This window comes from Melozone crissalis, unplaced genomic scaffold, assembly GCF_028551555.1.
Source record: "Melozone crissalis strain CALT ecotype California unplaced genomic scaffold, PUWL_Pcris_2 ptg000023l_1, whole genome shotgun sequence".
NCBI lineage: Eukaryota > Metazoa > Chordata > Aves > Passeriformes > Passerellidae > Melozone > Melozone crissalis.
Window position 1 is genome coordinate 36153100 of NW_026535801.1, and position 20397 is coordinate 36173496.

The following is a 20397-nucleotide window of genomic DNA, read 5'->3' on the forward strand; positions in this document are numbered from 1 at the left end:
GCTTGCCTTCAAGGCACACCTCCCCTGCCTTCCCTTCCTTCTCCTCCCATCTCCAGTAGGAATTTCCAGGAAAGAACAGTAAATTCAGAGTTGCTGACTGTGCAGTTTAATTCTGTAATCATTTACATGAATCAAATCTGACAGGGAGCACAGGCTAAATAATAGATTGAAGCCCCCACCCTCCCCATAAATACATGGTTGGTTTTACAGGTATCTTTTGCAATGTATTATGTAAATAATATGCACAGATTTATAAGTAAAATGAAGTCAGTTGACACAAAATCAAGAATATTGCAAAATTACACTTATTGAAGTCTTACTGACATATTGAAATGGTTTATGTTGGATTTACTATTTGATTAAAAAAGTATCCCAGCACAAATAAACTTTCTTCTGCAATGTTTGAAAACTACACACAAGGCTTTGGGCTGGAGCAGCAGACCTGAAATTGAAACCAGCAGGAATTTTGTCTGAATAAAGAAAAGGAAAGGAACTGACCTGCTTTTCTCAAAGGGGATGATAAATAAGCAATCTAGGCCATGAAAAACAAATCATGAACCAGATGATAAGTGCTGGGTTGGGTTAAATCTTTGCTGAAGTGAGAAAGTAAATGGCCCATGATGCCCAGGTGCCCCTTCCTTGGAATCAGGCAGCTGATTGAACAACTTTCCATGCCAGAGCTTGCTGGTGTGGATGTGGATCTCCAGCTGCCACAGGTATGAGGGTTCTGCATCAGAGCAAACTGATGCTCAATTATCTCTACAGCTTGGACAGAGCAAGTCTGAGTCTGCCACCATTCAAATGCTTGCACAAATATCGTATTTCTTTTGTATATAATGTTATTTTGGTAATCACAGACACAATTATTGAATGCATGCAAAGTCCTGGGACTTGTGCTATCCATGACCCAAAGCTCATTTGATAATCCTCCCTAAGAAAAAAACTATCAGCAGCCTTATACTGTTCCAGAATTCTTGCACATCATTGACCTCCCTGCTTTCTGAAGGAAAACTGTGTTTTCCTGCTTCCAAAGTCAGGTCTCAGAGGACCAGAGCAGCTGAAGGAGCTGGGGGTGTCCAGTTTGGAGGAAAGGGGGTTCATGGGGACCATCCTCTATGACCCCCAGAAAGAAGGATGGGGCAAGGTGTGGGTTGGTCTCTTCTCCCAGCTAGGAAGCGACAGGACAAGAGAAAATGAGCTCAAATTGCAGCAGGGGAGGTTTAGATGGGATATTGTGGAAACTTTCTGGGCTGAAAGGGTGGTCAACACTGGGATGGGCTTCCCAGGGAAGTGGCAGAGTCACCATCCCTGGGGGTACCTAAAAGCTGTGTAGATGTGGCACTTGGGGACGTGGTTTAGTGCTGGCCTTGGTATTGCTGGATTAACAGCTGGACTCACAGACCTCAGGGATTTTTTTCCAACCTAAACAACTCTGTTTCCATAGTACCAAACTCTAGATCTGTGACCTTTTGCTGGCATGGAGTGAACCTGGTTTTCTGCTTTGAGCGTCTCTGGTATCCAGTATGGACTGCAGAAACGAGCCCTGAGAGAGAGTGGGGAAAAAACATTTTGCAAGAGCTCCCTGCATGTGAGAAATGGCCTGGCTCAATTTCACACTGAAAGCATCCATGTGCTGCAACAATATGGTAGATTATTTTTTGCTTTAGAAAACTCACTGTGACATTTTAGGTTTATTTAATCCTTCTATTTTTAAAAGGCTTGCTAGCAATGTACTTCAGCAATAGAAAAGAAGAGGATTGTGCTGTTGACTAGAGAATATTTCTTCTTTTCCAGATGGCCTGGAGAGGTGACCTTGTGTAAAATTCTGGTTGTGCATTCATGGTGCTCACTGGCACACCAAAGAAAGTCTCAGTTTTGGTCCCTTAAAGGCACTTTAGGGAAGAACCCTTGGAATCTTCTTGAGGCTTCCTAAGAGTGAATGCAGTGAAGCCACAAAAAGGATTTGGGTCATCGTGGTGTTATCTTGGTCCTTATGTCCACTCTAGTCCCCAGTTAGTTGGTTTTAGTAATTTTCCCATGTTTAAAGTTACTGAATTAGATTAAAGCTGGTTATTACACCCGGGGTTTTGTTCACAATTGGTTGAATGTTCTGTATCTGGTGGACTGTGAGCTCTTAACACAACATAAAATATTATGTAAAGGCCTTAAAGGTTTGCTCTGAATTTTTGGTTTTGGTCAACTTAAACCAGACTTTTGAATGATTTGTAAGTTTTAATTCTAGTTTATAAACTGTTGTGAATGTGTTGTTTATCTTGTATGTACATTGTGAGTATTTGGAGAAGGAGGTTGTTTTTTCAGGGCTTTTTGTTTTCTTTTGGATTTAACAAGATTTAAGTTTGAAATTTCCTATGGTACCTGATATAAAGAAGCTATAGGTGTGCTTCTGGGGTGTCTGGCTTTGGTCAGTTTGAATGAGACCTATAATCTTTTTAAAATTTTTTAAATTTAATTCTATATTCTTTGGAAAATAGTTTTGTTTAGCTACATGGTTTTTTGGACTGTTTTCCCTGTTTTCATTTTGCATTAAAGCAAACAAACTAATCTGCAGAAAAGACTGATCTCCCAGGGTTGCAGGGAATATTATGGATCACTGAGCATGCAACCTTCCATGTCCCTTATCACCAAGATTTGATATCCTTTTAAAATTCATTTTCTATTGGCTTTGCAACTTTAATGCTAATAGTCCTCTTCCTGCTCAGCCAGGTCTGTGCCTCAAATGGAAAGAATGGGACTTTAAACAGTAGATTAAAGCTGGTATTGACGTTTGCCTTTTCAGATGCTTGTTTATTGCATCTGCTCCAGCAAAAACTAAAGTAAAACTGCTATGAAAAGAAGAAAGGCTTCAAAACTAGCAAGAAGTCCTCAGTCCCTGAGAATTGCCCACAAAGATGTTTGATGTGACTGAGAAAAATGTTTCTCTGAGCAGAGTATGTGGGTGCCAGTGAGGATGCATCTGTGGTAGTTAAAGTTTGTGCTTTTCTTCTCTTTTGATTCTAAACTGTTTTTCTTTTGTAAATTTCGTGGTTCTTACTAAAACTTTTGTGGTTGGAGGTGTTCATTCCTCTAAAAGAACAAGAGTGCTATTTTCAAAAGGTGACAAGTCCTAGGCTCAAAATTTGATGTTTTGACAAGTGATCTCAAAGCCTGATATTTATTCATTATACCTTTTAAAATTATGTACTGTTTTTCTGCTGAGAAGAATGTTTTTATTTAAATCTTTATGGCCCAGAACTGAAGATACTCTAGAATAATTTTCTTCAAATAGGATGCTCCAAGTCCTGAACCCTTCCAGGGATGGGAGATCCACAGCTTTTCTGGGCATCCTGTGCCAGGGCCTCAATGATGATGAGGACCACTCCTCTGCAGATGGCTGGGAGAAGGAAAGTGTGCTTTGCAAACAAATATTTCAAAGATATTTTCCCCAGTTTTTTTTTCAGTACTAAATCATAAATTGTTTTATGTAGGAAAAAGCTGACTAACTGAACACAATGTAATCTTAAATTGCATAATATGTGTCTTCATACTTATTCTTTATCTACTTTCCATTATTGGTAAGCTGAGGGGAAAAATTCATAGTAAGTGGTGATAACAGGTCTCAAAAGAAAGGTTTTCATTTTCAAGCTTTATAGAACCTCTTTTATGGAGTATTGATATCTTAGTGAGTCTTCTTTAATGTCAGCTTAAAGGAAATAAGAATATATCTTTAATATCTTTAAACCCAGTGTAAAGAACACAGTCCCAGTGAGAGGGAAGCTGTGTTTTAAAATGTGGTTTATGCTGCAATGGTACACAGGGATCTGCTTGAAATATTCCCTGCCTTACAGGATTCACAATTGAAGAAAAATGTATTTGATAGAAACAGATATCCCAGCTTCCAAATTTCAGTGCAGGAACACAGCATCACACCCATCAGCAGCTGAGTGAACCTTTAAACAGGAGAGGGAATGGGAGGCTGCAGGCAGTGCAGAGCTTCAAACCTCCCTCAGCTGGATAGACAGGAAAATTCAACATTGTGGAGTGCAAAAGTCAACAATTAGTATGAGAAAAAGGGAAAAAAGGAAAGAAGACTTGTGAAAAAGAGACCTGATTTTTGTCTTGATAGTGTAACTTCATCACTGTGACAGGAACGGTGATTTTGTTAATACTGTGCCCACCAAAGTCAATGGAATTGTTATAATGAAGAGTAGAATTAAGCCCAAGGACTTATTATTTGAAAAGAAGACGGGCTTTTTCAGGGATAATGCAATTTAACATTTTTTTATAGCAATAGTAGTTTGGTGAGAAAAGTTTAAAACAGTAAGAATGGTTTTTGCTGTTCTCACAAGCACTTGGCTCTTCTTATGAAATCCAATTTTGAAAAATCAATGGAATTGCTAAAGTGTACTGCATCCTCTCTGCCATAGAACATGTTTTGCCATATTAGCAAAAAGCCTGGTTGTTTTTTCTTTGTTTACAAGCCCAAGTGATTTGATAAAAAAATGATCAGTTCCTGTGGAAAGGGTCACAGTTTCTGGTAACTGTTTCTGGGGCCTTTGTGTTGCTATTAAATGAAATTCTCCCTGGAAGGTCTGGTCACCACAGGCTGGTCCCAGCCACAGGGAACACCAGCCTTACACACAGTGAGCAATATTTCTAATTGTAGATATCCTGGGGATTTAGGAAATGGATTCTATTTCCTTTGAAAAGTCTAAGATGCATTTTTTACTTTGCATAATATTTTAATTTATTTACTTTAATTTATGCAAGGACAGCATCTATTGTGCCAACACACCCTGATGGCTCCTTCTGCATCTTATCAGCAAAACACATATTGAAAACACCAGAAAGTATTAATTTACTTGACTTCCTAACAGCCCTTACATAATCATTATAATCTGGAATTTTAAGATCATTGAATTGATTCAAGTGGGAGAAAAGTATTTACTTCAGCCAGGATGCTCCCATACAAATGCTCCAATCTCCAAAACAGATTGGAGTTTGTTGTAGACAACTGAAAAGCTCTGTCTCCTTTCACCTGGGGATCCTGAAAAAATTAAGTATTTTCTTTCAATATCTTCCTCATTCTTTGTTTTTGAAAATGAGAACTAAGCTTAAAAATAAATCACAATTACATAAATGGTGAGATTTCTATAATATGTACCTGACCTTACATTCCTGGTCTGATCAAACCTCTAAGCTTATTCTTCCAAGGGGGAGAGGCATTTTCCATTGGAAGACTGTAATAGCTGACCTCATACTTTTGCTCATTATAAATAAATTTTAAAAAATATTGCCTGCTTTAATTCATATTATTTAATTACAGCACATGAACAGGACCCAAAGCAGACTGCTGAATTCAGAAAGGTCTGTGTAACCACTCTAAAAATACCAGGGTGTAGCAGATGGGTCTGGGGGACCTGTGTGGTTGTGGTTCACAGCTCTGAAAATGCAGTTGGGTTCACAGCCCCTCTTAATACCACCACTGAAATGTATTGATATGAAAATGGGATCTCTGTCAGTGTGGAAGGTGAACATTCCCTTCTCACCTTCTCACCATTATTTTTTGCTGGCTTTGATTTCTTTGCTGGTTAAATTTTTTTCTCCCCAGAACTTTCCACGTAGAAATTTAAACTTCAAGTGTCATTACTTCACTGAAACTAATTTGTCGTTATTACTCCTCATTACCTTTTATCTTGTAATTGCTCTTTAGAGCTTCATACAATCTGCATATTACATTACTCTATGTGTGCTTTACCAGTCCTGATATTTTTTAATAAGCAACATGGTCAATATATACAAATGGTAAGCACGAACCCGATTTGCTATCTGCTGTAATTGGATTCTGCCTTTAATTACAGGTGGTAATGACATTTTAAGCACCTTATACAGGTGTTGGGGGGAGGGTGGGGGTTATGAAATGTTAAGCAACATTAAGAAATTCTAAGCTTCTGGAGTGCTGCCAAGTTTCAGAGGTGCCTTTCAGCTCCAAATAGCGATTTCCATGGGAGGATAATTATAGCTCTGGCCACCTGGTCTGCTCCTGTTGGAGTCAGCCAGAGCAGAGGAGTGAACCTGTCTGCAAGCCACGCTTCCCATCTTCTCTCTTTATTTCAGTTTTCATTTAAAATCACTTCAAATACACCATGGCCTGTATTTTGATTCCTAAAAATACTGCAGGACCATCTTTTTGGTGTGTTTGCTGGCCAAAACCAGTGGCAGAATACATTGTTCTGTGTTGGCAGCGTAGCTGAGGTTGGGTGACCTTGGAAAATATATTTGAATTATGTTGATAGCCTCCTTGATCTTGGGGGAGTTTTAATTCACATCTATAATTCCAACCTAGGAAAATTAGACAGAGATTTGTTTTGAAACTGATGGGAAAATATATAGCCAGCAAAAGGAGTTGCCTCCTCTAATCTGAGAGATTTCAGCCATAGCAAAATAAAATTTTAAAACTTGGCCTAAGCAAGCCTCCTTCATTACTCCTGTAGCTTCTCCTGGAAAATAACTTTTCCCTAGCAATAGCACTTAAAACTCAGCATTTCTGAGATCAACTCGCATTCTCCTGTTTCTTCTCTCCTGACTTTTTGAAAAGAAAGTGAAAGAGACAGCACTTTTATATGTCCTGCAGGAACCTAATTCAATTCTTAATTTCTCCTCCTTTCTTTCCCTTCCTGCAGAGCCCCTGCTCATTAGTCACAAAGCTCAGGGGCTTATCCTGCCTGTGCTGATTTCCTGGGCTCTGCCAGCCAGGCCAGGACTCCTGAGCTCCCAGGGATGGGGCTCAAGCTGCCCTGGTTGGAGCACACAGCTTTATTTCTGAGATTTATCTTAATTCTTCATCTCTAGTAACCAATTCTGGAGTGAAAGCCTTTAGTGACATCAGCAGGACCTCTGTTCTGAGCACCTCCAGTCCTGTGAAGTGACATTTGTGAGGTTGGTTGTTGCTGTGAGATGCTGCTGGGTTTTTCCCTGGAAAGAGGTGTCCCATCACCCATGGACCTTGGGATCTGTAAGGAACAGCCCTGTGGTGTTTAACCTGGAGAAAAGGAGGCTCAGGGGGGATGTTATTGCTCTCTGCACTACCTGAAAGGAGGTTGTACCTGGTGGAGAATGGTCTCTTCTCCCAAGTAAAGAGCAACAGGACAAGAGGATCTTGGTGTTGTCGTCACCAAGAGATGTTTAAATTGGATGTTAAGGAAAATGTATTCATTGGAAAGGTGGTCAGGCATTGGAACACCAGGGAGGTGGTGGAGTCACCATGCCTGTAAGTGTTCAAAAAACCACCTCAGATGTGACACTTGGGGACATGGTTTAGTGGTGAAGATGGCAGTGCTGGATTAAGGGTTGGATTCCATGATCTCCCAGATCCTTTCCAATCGAAATTATTCCATTTCTGCATGTGAAATGTGCAAACAAGCAAATAGCCTTAAATATATTTTGAATTAAGTTGAAAAATCAAGAACAGCTAAAGGTGAAACTCCCATGGAGGCTTGCCTTGATTGACTGTACCAAATTATCTAGATGACCTTTTCTTAGTATTATAATGTCAGGGTGATTGGCATGCCAGAACTAAGATTTTATTTCTCCTTGTAGGGGATCAGACCTCAGTCTGTATGTATAGTTCTGCTTTATATTTCATTCACAAGATCAGATAATTTTATACACACACACACACACACACACACATATATATATATATATTTGTATGTATATATATGTGTGTGTGTATGTATATATGTATGTGTATATATATATATAACAGCTTCTCCATTTTTGTATATATATAAAAATATTCTAAATCACTAATAAATAAATTAATTAATAAATAGTCCTTAATAATGGACCTCATTGCAGCTCATTCACTGATTCACTCTAGACAGTTGCAGCACTTTTTCCTCTCCATAGTTAATGCTGAGATGAATTTATTGTGTGAAGTTTTCTCCTAACTTCTCTGCATTTATACCAAAGACAAGGGAGAATATCCAGAAAGTTAAGCATGCCAGTTATTACCTTGATTTTAATTTTTATGGGTTGTTTTATTCTCAGTTTTTCTCTACCTCAGGAAAAAGCATTGTCTACACAAGATGGCCCAGCACCCTGTCCAGCTGAAAATTGAAAATGTACAATGCAGAGGCAGCAAGAGACAGACAAAACAGTCAGGGCAGAGGAAGGCACTGGTTTTGGGGGTGCTTGCCACAGCTGATGTGTGTTTGTTTTCCAGTTCTCACCTCCCTGTGCAATCCCAGGCTGAGCTCTGTTCTCTGTCCTTGTTTATATTTGATGTCACAGCAAGAAGACAAGGTGCCATTAGCTTTTACTTGAAAGGTCATATTGCAGCTATTTTCCTCTAATCTGAGAGATTTCAGCCACAGAAAAATAAAATTTTAAAATCTGGTCCAAGCAAGCCCCCTAACCTCTCTGTATCAGAGACAAATAAGTCAAACATTGAATTGTATGTTGGGCAATTGCTTCAAAATTGCTCAACTCACTTTTCAGTCCCTGGTGTCAGTTTTTCTCTGTGTGAAAGAGAATTAATTCTTCCATATTTGGGAAGTTATTCTGCAAATTTTAGTCTGTCATTAACAGAAAAAAAGGATGTCAGGCTATATTTTAACTGCTTTAAACCCACGCAGTGAAGTTATGTTTAATGCGAAGAATATGGGTGATCCCATCCCTGACAATATATTCATTGGGGTGTCAGATGTGCCTCTAGGCTCCTGGGGCTGGCTGGAGATTTGGATGTCTCAGCTAAGCCATGGTGACTGACCCTAGACTGACCCTATTTGATGGCTTTGGCAGGGTTACTTGTTCATTTTGTCACTTTTAATTTTGTGTTGTTACTAGTATAGTGTTTGAAATTAGGTTCAAACTTTATTGCCTCTTGAACAGAAAAAAAAAAGAAAGACATATCTCTACACTGTTTACATGAATATTGACCACAAGGTGAGCAGGATGCTCCTCTTTTTTTTTTTTTTTGTGAAAAGCCTGCTTGTCAGCTTGCCAGTGATAGATCAGATGTAAAGAAAATCACTTCTGCAAAACCAATTTGCTAAGGGGCTTGTAAAATCCATTTTTAAAAAGTTACTGAGGCAAAAAAAAAGCATGAAGGACCAACCAACCAGATATTTTGATTGGCTCCTCAAGGTCAAAACCTGATTACTAATTCATCAAATACCTTACTGGTAGCACTGCTTGAAGAGCAAAGAACTCCGTGCAGATGTTCTGCCTAATAATGCCAATATGGAAAGAAGGTTTTAGTCACTGCCAGTATGGAAAGAAGGCTTTACTCACTGCCAATATGGAAAGAAGGCTTTACTCACTGCCAGTACGAAAAGAAGGCTTTACTCACTGCCAATATGGAAAGAAGGTTTTACTCACTGCCAATATAGAAAGAAGGTTTTACTCACTGCCAGTATGGAAAGAAGGCTTTACTCACTTTTGGCAGAGCTGCAGTGGTGGGAGCTGTGGCCTGCAGGGCACTGGAAGCCCAGCTCCGTGCAGGGACACTGGAGAGCAGCGAGGATCTCCTCCCAGACAGCCGAGGGCTGGTTTCCAATAGGGAACTCTCCCTTCCTGCTCCCCAGCACTCTCCTTTCACACTCATTTTCCAAAAGGGCGATCAGTGGCCTCGCCCAAGCCGCGTCATCTTTGAGCTGCAGGTCCAACAGGCAAATATCGATTGCCTCATCCAGGTGTTTGGCCAGGAGGCCTTTGCATGCCAAGCCAATGGTGGAGTTTGCAAGAATTTGGTGGCAAATCTCCCGAGCTTTGGTGACAGTCAGGCCATTGGGAGTGGGCCATGACAGTGGAATTTTCATCCGAACCCCTTCAAAATAATCCTCGGGGAAAAAATACGCAAAGCTCTCGGAGTGTCTCTGGGCTGGGCCACGCACTGGGTGAAAGGATGAGTCTTTATAATACTTGTCTTGCCTTTTTGCTTTCCTTAGGGCTCCTGTTGCTTTGGTAGAGTCAATGGAGCTGTGGCTATTCACTGAAACATTGTGCGGGAGGGGCTTTAGTGGGACCTCGGGGCTTCTTCGGTTTTGGAGTGATTTAGAAAAATATCTTTGGCCAAAAGCCTTGGTTGGTGGTTTCCCATCTTTTCTCAAAGTTGGCTCTGCTTCTGTGTGAGTGACAAACTCAGATGTAACATCCAGATATGGGATTGCAAAGCTGAGGTCCACATGGTCATGATGGCAACCAGAGGGCTCAGGGGAAGGAGTCTGAAAGGCAAATTTTGTGTTTGCCATGGGCACAGGCTTGGTGCTCTCCTTCTGGCATCTGCAGAAACTTTTCCTTTGCTTCCTCTCAGAGGTTGCTGGAGTCTTGTCAAATAAACTCTTCCCTGGAGGAATCCTGATTTAAAAATAGGAAGGGATTAGAAGGAGAAAACTTTCAACAAATTAGTCTATCATATAAGGGAACTTTCACTGAGGGTAGGGTAAGCATAAATTCCCAATCTACAAAAGTACTTTTAAAAATGCTTAAACTTGAAAAAAGTTTAACCTGTTTTCTTTAGTCACTTTGGCACTTCCCTTCTTGAGTTGTCCTGTGTGTTTTCTAGCACTTCATGGAGACTTTTTGTACCAGATGTTTAAGTGGTTTGCTGGAGCATTGCCCAACTGCTTGACTTCTCCTTGCAGGACTTTCTCTGAGGTGCAGGTTACCCTTTGTGTATTATACATGAAATAAGGCCTTGGATTTGTCCCTGGGCGTCACAGCTGACTCTTGGAGAATGACAAAAAAGTCATATTTGTTTCAAATCCTATATTATGAAAATCATCTTTATCTGTGTGCCTGATCTGTCCTCTAAGATGTATATTGCTAACTTTTTCCTTTAAATGTCTTCTCCCTCTTTTTTTTTTTTTCATACTTCATTTCATTCTTTCCTTCTACTAAAGTTTTCTCTGATTTTTTTCTTTCAACACAAAGCAGTTCTCTATTGATCATAGGGCTAGGCTACATATAAGCTGAGATGATTCTCTTCCCCTTTTTAAATTTAGTCTTTAATGATGGATGAACTTCTAGAGACTTCAGTTTGAATAAACAGCCATGATTCAAGTTTCTTCAGAAATCTCATATCTCTTATTGATCTTGTTTGTGCAGCACAAGAGAAATACTAGAGCTTCACAGGAAAGGATAAGTTTCTTGTCCCAATATTTTGCAGCATGCCATTACCAGAAAAATTTGGAAGAGCACCAAAAATTAAAATTATTTTGGCATTAATTTTGTCTTGCAGCCAGAATGTTGGGGTTTCAGGAAAGGGAAAGCATTTGCCAACATATTGGAGCCAAACACTAGATACTGTGGTTGGAAACTCTAATTGCCTTTATCCAATTTGTTAGAAATACATTTTAAATGGCATATCTGATATTACCATTTTGATCATTGACACAATCATGACTTTAAAACAGAACATCTCAGTAACAGTGGCAAAATGAACCAATTTCTCCTCCTGAAACATGAGCACAAACATTTATGGAACTGTTTTGCCCTAAGTGTGGTCTCAGCAGGAGACAGTATGAGACAAAAGGGTGGTTTCCATGCTCATGGAAATGCACAAGCTGTTCTGCACTTCTCTGTAGTCTAGGAAAATAAAATGTTTTTGGTGATTGAGAGATTTGTCCTTTGAACAAAACATTTTAGGGTCTGAATGAGTGTCCTTCACGCTCCAACCCTCTGGTTCTAATAGAGGGGTTATCTGCCCCTGAAGCTTCCCTGACTCAGCATCAAGTACATTTAAATCCAGACTAGGGCAGCAGAAGAAGATCCTCATTTGGTATAATACTACATAAACTAGAGGCTATTGTAAATATTATTTATTTAATAAAAAAAATAAATCAACCACATAAACTGGTCCAGAATCAGGACAGAAACTTAATGCACCAATGAAAATTTCACTAAAATGAAACTCTTTTGCCTTGATGTCTTACTAAAACAAAATCCTCTGTTTATCCCACATGAAACCAATTACCTTCTTTTGGTCAGAATACAGAACAGAGGTGTATGGTGTGGAAAGAATGGAAACCCCACCTTCCTCACAGCCACTCACATACAGCTGCTCCTCAGTGAGCTCAAATGTGCCCTCTGTCCCCTGCATGAGGTGACCAGACTATGATTCCTCTGAGCCACCCACTATAATCCAGGAAGAACTAAAGAAAAGGTTTTTTTAATCGAATTGAGTTGGATGCTATTACAGAGAAAGTGTCCAGAATTTAACAGCATTTCTGCTGGTCTCTTGGTGTATTTTTAAATGTCTGAAGATTTTATTATGCCTACTTAAATCACATGTTTTAAAATTCATATCTTCTCTGGTTTCTATTTAGTGGCTGGGAAGCTCTGATGTTGTTTTACTGTTTAAAAGTTGTGTTGGAAAGCTGGTGTGTAAAACTGATCTGTGCATGCAGGGCCCTGCAGCTGCTTGAGAGGGGTGGGAGCCAGGGAAAGCTCTGAACTGCCAGATGGTGGGCGCTCAGATGGCTTCAGGTGCTGGAGAAAGCCTAGCATGCTTTCAGGGTTATGTAAAATGAAATTAAAAACAGCAGCAGAAAAGTCACCCTCTAGGTTTTGTTTTTTACTGGGCTGTTTCTCAGTGAGTGGATCAGAGAATGATCCAGTCTCTTCTGGAGGTGACCTCAGTTTCTCTGTTGGTTTGGTTTTTCTACACAGGTTCTGAGAGGTGCTTGAGAATCCATCCTTGGGATTGTGCAATCCATCCAGTGCAAGATGAAACTCACCACCCCTCCTGCCCTTCTCACTTAGCAGGAGCTTCTCCCTTCCCTGAAGAATCCCCATCACACAGCCCTAGAAAACCCCTCAGTGTTTCATAACTAAATTCCTTTGCACTGTGCTTTGGCTTCAGTTTTTTCAACAAAATTGCTTTGAGCAAGTTCTCCTAAGGACCTTTTAGCTCTTTTTTGGGGCAGTGAGTTATTGGTTGGTTCTTGCACCAAGCTATTTCTCCATCTGCCTTCCCAGAAGCAATCTCTGACTGATTACCCCATTATTAGGATGTTAATGATGGCTGTTGAATTCAAAATATTAGAATTTATAATGACAGGCCAAAATAGAGATTAGATAGCCATTACTTAGGCCCACTGAATAGAACTAGAATATGAAAGAGGTGCTTGTTTATTTTCTGAAGTGTAAGAAGTCTAAAATTCATTGCTCCTATAGGACTGTGCTGAGCTCCCATGTACAGATTAAGTGCTATGTTAGTGTTTTGCCTTCTTTTTCCTTACTTCACAAACCAGGCTACACAAGCATACCCATTTTGGTTTTAGGAGCACCTATTAGGCATGTTTGAAGTTCAGCAACAGGAATAAAAATGTGGGATAGGGATAGAGACAGGAGCAGGGATAGGGACAGGGACTGTGACAAGGAGATGTCAGAGTTACACTCCTGTCTGTGTTTCCAGATAACTGTCCCAGAAAGTACAAGTTTTCAGAGTTCACTGTCATCATTAGTAGAGTTGATATTAGGTTTTAGCACGGTACATATATTACCAGACTTTGTCAAAATGTAACATTTAATCTATACTCACATGTTGTAATTAGCATTCAGGAATAAAAGAACAAGAGAAATATGAAACCCTTAATTAATCCCTATTGTCAGCTACCTACATTTTCAAGGGTGGGTGAGAACTGCATTTTTTTTTAACAGCTGAGAGGGATCTTAACACAGCTGTTAACATGGCATCACTTGTGAATATAAAACTTCTCTCTTGGAAATTGCTCATGTGTTTTGTGCTGGCTGAAGATTAAGCCCTGTGCTGCTGGGATGGAGATGGGTCTTCAGGCTTCTCCCTTAGGTTAGGGAGATCTCTCTGTCAGACCATTAGGGGAGTCTGCAATGAAATAAACCCATCAAGGCCATTTGGAACACTGCTAAGTGTAAGAGCTGAAAAGAGGGATGCAGGACTCTAGGTGGCTCTCCAAAATGTAATTTATCCCATCCAAGAGGTTACAGCAGCCCAGGGTCGTGGGTGACAGAGCTGTGCCCACAGCTGTCAGCTCCAGCTGCAAGCAGGCCTGGAGACCCTTTGGTTTTGGTTACAATGCATTATATACTTTTCTTTTGGTTCCAATGCATTATATACTTTTCTTTGCTGAGCATCTTAATACAGAAGAACCAATCTATACCTTAACTTTTATCTATAGCCTATCCTAATTACTATAATTACCATATTCAAGTTACTATTCTCCAATCACTAAAAGTTAGTACATTACAGTTTAAGGTAGAAGTTGTTTTTCAATTTTCTTGCAGTGGAAAATTCTGAGACCTTTTTTCTACTTGCCACATTTGCTGACTTGTTTGCCTGTGCTATCTTTCTGCTTGGTAAAAACATCTTCTTGTTTGAGGTGGGTTTATCCTTTGCTCTAAGTCATAAAACCCCCTTCTAACTAACACACTCTTTGCCTCCTTAGTTATCCAGTAAAACTGGCTCAGCAATTCTTTTCTTTTGTATCAAAACTTGCTTTCATTTCTATTCCTTCTTCAGATTCTACATTCAAAAATCTTTCTGCTAAGCATCTGTGAGACCTTCTTGTCAAACTTTCCTCCTTCCCAACAGCTAAGAGCATCTCCTGGGTGGGATCTCTGTACCTCCACTCCTCTATGAAGTCTTCCTCAGGCACATTGTTGAGGTTGTTGTGAGCCATCCCATCAAAGAGGCCACACAAGCCCCGGGTGCTGTTGAAGTCCCTGCCCGGTGTCCTCACTGTCACTCCCATTCCCCTTTTGCTCAGGTCCGCTCGAACAAATGCCCCAGAAGGGAACAGGATCTGAAGAGGCAGAAAAAAAATAAAAAAAGCTAAATAAAATAAATTTTAAAAAAATTTAAAAATGAATTGAAGCTCTTACCAAAATAAATAAGTGAATTGAAGCTCTTTTTATGCTTTGAAAAAACGTCTCTTTCCATACACGAAAATTTCAAAGCAGGATGTTAGCGATGGCAGAGGTAATTTAAGATCACTTAGAAACACTATAAATATTTATTTGTGCTATTATTTAGCTTGCTTTCAGATTCCATGGCATTCATATCTGATAGCATCACATAAATATATAACTCCATGAGTACTTTCTTCTTAAATTAATATTTGCATCCATTGAAGTTTTCCCAGTGGTAAGTTACCAGCTAATTTTTGAAGTGACTTCCATGACAATAAGGCCACCCTTGTGTCTTTTATTTTAATAATTTTATAATAATAACTTTTTTTGAGAAACTGCCAAGACTGAAAAATATCTTTCTTCCTTCTGAACAACTGTTTCATTTTCCAAGGCTGGATTATCCAGGAAATGATTGTGTTTTAAAGTGGATAAAGCAATTTTCTCATTAAAGGACTAGTGGTAGGCTTACACTGACCTTTAAAAGGATAAAAAAACCTAGCAGGGTTCAAAACAAGAAGTAACTGTGTGGATAATGGATTTTTCAGATTGGTTTACTAACCAAATAATAAAAAGGAAAAAAAAAGCAAAAAGAAAATATCTGTTCAGCTGATTTTTTTTTATTATTATTTGCTGTATTTTTACAGGTTAAAAAAAACTATTTGAAAATTTTCTGAGCCTGGAGAGGGAGCAGGAACATGCTATCCTGATAAGTAGCATTAATACTTTCCTTTTATCCAAAAGTAAACATTTTCAGTTAATCTTAAAAAATACATTAGAGTTGCAAACATCTCATTATAATAATTTCAAAAGAATTATTTTCCCTTTTTAATTGGCCTCTGCCTAAATATAATTTATTCATCCAAATAATGTCCTTTGTTTTCCTTTATTTTGGGTGGGGATTTTCTGGTCCCTTTGAAGTTCCTCCCCATCAAATCTACTCATACCTGTGAAGTTGTAACAGGCTCATATTTTTATTCTTGTGCTTGAATCCAGGGTTTACTCAGAGTTTGGCTTCACTAAATTATAATTCTGCCCAATTTAGTTCCCCCATTACTTCAGGCTTTTTCTAGAGGGCTGTGTGTAAACCCCTTGCAGCAAGAACTGCTCAGTCTTCTGTGCTGTCCACATTAGTATTTCCATGTGTGGATTCATTTTGGGAGTTTGGAGGGCTCTAACCCTTTCCTATCCTGCTGCCCTGAGCAAGGCATCCCACCTGGATTTAATGCTGCTAATTGAGGCTTAAAAGAAGGTTTTTTTAGCCCTCAGTTTGCAGAGATATTCAGTGACTGCCTGCTGGAAGCTGCCTCTTTGTGTGACCCAACCCCATTCCGATCCTTCTTGAACACTGTGGGAGCCAGTGGGAGCCAGTTCCTGAGCTGAATGAGGTGAGGATAAGGATGGACAAGTGCTGGGAGGCTTGGGATGCACCCCACTCAGTGGTGTGCTCATGGATCTTGTTCTCTGCTGCACAGTTCCTGTAGATTCCCACTCACCTCACAGCAGGATCCATAGTGTGTCCCCAGCCTGCCCTGATTTGTTTCCCTGAGTTTTACCTCAGGTGTAAATGAGAGTAGGGATTCCTCGCTAAGATTATCCTGGTAATAAAACAGTAATTATATTGCATTCAGTTGCAAAATGAAATGACAGCTTGATTCCCACTTTTTCTCTATTCTATAATTAACAGACTTTCAATTACTGCCTTCCTGAGGTCTATTCCAAGTGAGATCACAAGGAGAGCCAAGCACAGGCACTTCCTGCATCATTCTGGCTCTGCTGTGGACAGATCTTTATCCAAAACATTTCATAGCAATAAGTCTTGATGATACAACTCCAGGATAAAATTATCTTCTTGGCCATAATTTGCAGCTCTTTTCTTTACCAAAACCCCTGGTGCAGCCTGGTCTTATTTATCCAGTGATTTCAGTCCATTAGTGCGGATAAGCAATATTTATGCAAAGCAAGTTGTGGCCATATATTTGTTTAGGCAAATGCTTTGTGTTACAGCAAATGTTGCACATTTACAGCCCCTTTTCATAGCTTTTGGGGGCTCTCTGGCTCTGACTAATAGTATCTTACTGCTCCACTCAAAAACTCCATTACTCTGCTACCTGTGATCTTTCCTTGCATATTTATGTCTGGAGCTCTGCAAAGAAATTTGCTTTATGTGATGTGGTTGGGTAGTGCCTGGCATAAGCAAACATGGAGTGCTGCAGAGAGTAAGCAGTGCTATCAGAGCTCCGCTGTGTCGCCAAAAAATTTCCTGTGGCACTTGTTTTGTTTGGTTTTACACTTTGCTAAACCAACACTTTAATCAGCTACTTCCCTGCCTCTCATTTTGGGGTACATTTTGCTGCAGGCACTCTGAAGGATTCAGGTATTTTCATAGCAACTATCAGAACCCAGGACATCCCTCTGGGTGCCCTGGATGGCTCGAGCCCCTGCATGAGGGAGCTCAGAGACCTTGGCATGAAGCCAAAGACACCTGCGGCTTTGATTTTAACCCATGGAAAAAATTCCCAACCTTACATGAGGATTCTCAAGTCACAGGAGTTTAAGTAGAATTATAGTTTATTACAGGATAGAGAAGTAGAATTTTGAATTTTAGAATAAGGGTTCAGAAGCCAAGATGGAGGGATTTGGGTGTGCTGTGTCCTTATTATTTCTTCTTCTTAGCTTCCATCTTCTGGGTGATGTTGGCACTTTTGGATTGGTTTAGAGTAGAAACACACTGTCTAAAACAGGTGATAGGTGTTGGGAAATTATTGTAAATAATGTACAGGTAGTTTTTAGTATAAAAAGATAACACTGCCTCAGGGGTGGTCAGTGTGCCTCAGACCAACTTGCTGGACAAGGCTCAGCAGGTCAGGAAAAGAATGTTTTAGATAACAAAGAATGAACAACCTTGAAAAGAACAGCCAGAGAATCCTGACTCCTTCTTTGATCTCGGGGCTGGGAAAAAGAGACTTTCCAACACCTCGGGGTCATCTTGACCACAGAAACCCTGAGTGCAACTTCACTGATAATTCAGAAATATTAAACCCATGTTCTCAAAGCACAGCCGCCACCAGAGCGCTCAGCCATCCACGCACGTACTGTTATTTTCCTGCCTCCGTAAGACTTCAGGATCCTGACTTGTGGCGATGCCTCGGTGCTCTTGACGGTCAGCTGGGGCCTGCTGTCCTGAGAGTGGCCATTGCAGGTGTACAGCACCACGGTGTCACCCCCTTCTCGTGCAGCCACGCCGCAGTTGCAGGCAGTGGAGGAGCGGTGGCCGCCACAGTCCCACTGGCGCACGTGCACCTCGAATGCCCGCGACTCGCTGCGGCTCAGCAGGAACGTCCCGATTTTATGGCTGTCGTAGCGCCTAAACCACCACAAAGAGACAAAACCAGACAGGGCTAGACACCCTCAGCATGCACCTGTGTTGGGGGATCATTGGCACTCGCGCAGCAGCGCTCCAGAATTACAGCAGACCGCTGGCTGGCCTTGGAGGATGGAAACACGCGCATGTCGGGAGGAGTTTCTCTGGCTCTGTATCCAAGGGAACGCCGCGGCAGTTGTTGGCTGGAAGTGCCTAAGGATTCCTGTGAAAAGCAGGAGTTGTGTCCCAGCTGCTGCCATGGCAATGGGCATGGATAAAAAGGGTAAACATTTGATGTAAAGCAAATGGGAAGGAGTTTCCTGCCTCCAGGTCTTAATGAATATATTTTGGTTCTAACTGGCTGATTTTAGAGTATGATGTTCAAAGGGAAATCAGCGCTCAAATAACCTCTTCTGTGACTAATCACCAAATTTTACAAGTCTGGCTGTGGCTGGGTGAAGGCTTCCTGTGAAAATCTGGGATTCAACTGGAAGCCAGATAAAATGAAGCTTGTTCCTCCCCCTCAATGACTTGCCCCTAAGCACAACTTTCACACTCAGTGGATCAGCAATCAGTGTGGAGAGCAATTTAGGATTTTCATTCTTTTCTGTAAGGAATGTCCCCGCTCCATGTGGGCGAGGCCAAGAGCAGGAAAACTTTAATAACTTTGCAAGTGTTTTGTCTCTGCATGAACCCTCTGGAACCTCTGGGGTTTCCACAATGGAGGCCTGTGAGAGGACCCTCTTCTGCTTGTTCTTTGTGCTCTCACTCCATAAACTTGTCTCATTCTCCCTCTATTTTATTCTGTTGTATAAAAGGAAATAGTGGCCATATACTTAATATATGTTGCTGATGTTTTCTTCCTATAAGCCAACAGCTTCCATCTTTAAAAACAATGGATTATTCTGCTTTCTTTTAAGGCACTGTGATTAGTTTTAAACTCAATTTTTATGAAATTAACTAATGTGGAAACTAAACTATAAGCTCATAATAATAAGCTTTATTATTTTCTACAATAAAAAAAAACATTAAAAGGCATGTAAAAAATGCTTCTGCCAAATAACAGGATTATTTTTAAAACAGTGCATACAAACATCCACATTGTTTCAGGCCATTAATGTTTCTTACGCAGAGGAGCAAATGGCTTATGAACTGTGACTTTTTTACATGTATATCTCTGTTTTGTTCCTCTTCAGAAAAAAAGCTATAGATAACTTTGTAGCTTAAAACATAGTAAAAAAATTTAAACTCCGGCTCCTTTTCTCTGAGAGAAAACACATCTGACTTTATCTTTCATCTTGAAAAACTTAGGTTGGCCATAAAGTGATAAGATTTTGAATGGTTCTGTCTCATCCTACTTTCTAATGAGATACATAAATCCTGTATTAAACTGCATAGATGCTGCTGCTAAGATTGATCAGAACTAAGGACAACATAAAAAAATAGATAATCTCTTTAAACCTCTAGTACTCGCTCCATTTGGATATCTTTGTGGGGGAGAAGGAGGATATTTTATGAGAGCACCTTCCACAGTTTCCTTCTACAGGAACAGCTTAGAAGGAGAGGTGTTTAAAGAGGGTGATGGGAAATCAGGCATCAGATTGGCTGTACCCAGACTAATCATCTCTGTCTGGTAGAGAAGGCTCTTTTTGCATATGCATATAAATGTCATTGCAGTCAGGGGAGCTATTTATTGCTTAATAATCACTGACAGTGGACCCAATCCAACCCTCCTGGAAGTCACTCTGAGTCCTTCAATTAAGTCATGGCAGAGATTGCACAGCACAAACCTGCACCGTGCCTAAATTAGAGCTTTCAGGAGCCTTCAAATCAGTTGGATGGATAATTGGATGTAGTCAGGTAAACTTTTGTGGTGTTTACACAACTGTAATTGTGATAATGATTCTTTGGACAACCTTGGAGTTGCCTGTAGTGCTAAGTAGGCTTAGAGCAGCTCTTGCATGAGGGAGTTCTATGTGTTCAGAATCAGGCACCACTGTTTGTGTCTAAATCTCCCTCCCATAGTGCCCTTCCCCATCCTGCTCCCCTGAGAGTCTGCAGCAATGGGCGGATGGGGTAAAAAGGTGTTCCCTCCTTCCCCCTCTTGTGGTTAGATTGTTTTCCAAGGGGGAGAGCAAGTTCTT

General features: G+C 40.3%; 1 protein-coding gene across 1 annotated transcript in view; it reads right to left on the reverse strand.

The window, feature by feature from the left end:
* The window catches only part of LOC128938258 (von Willebrand factor D and EGF domain-containing protein-like), a 171944-nt gene that overhangs the window by 76884 nt on the left and 74663 nt on the right, over nucleotides 1-20397 (reverse strand). The window contains 3 exon segments of the mRNA XM_054278405.1: nucleotides 9440-10359; nucleotides 14608-14786; nucleotides 17986-18256. Of these exon segments, the coding sequence (XP_054134380.1) occupies nucleotides 9440-10359; nucleotides 14608-14786; nucleotides 17986-18256 (1370 nt within the window).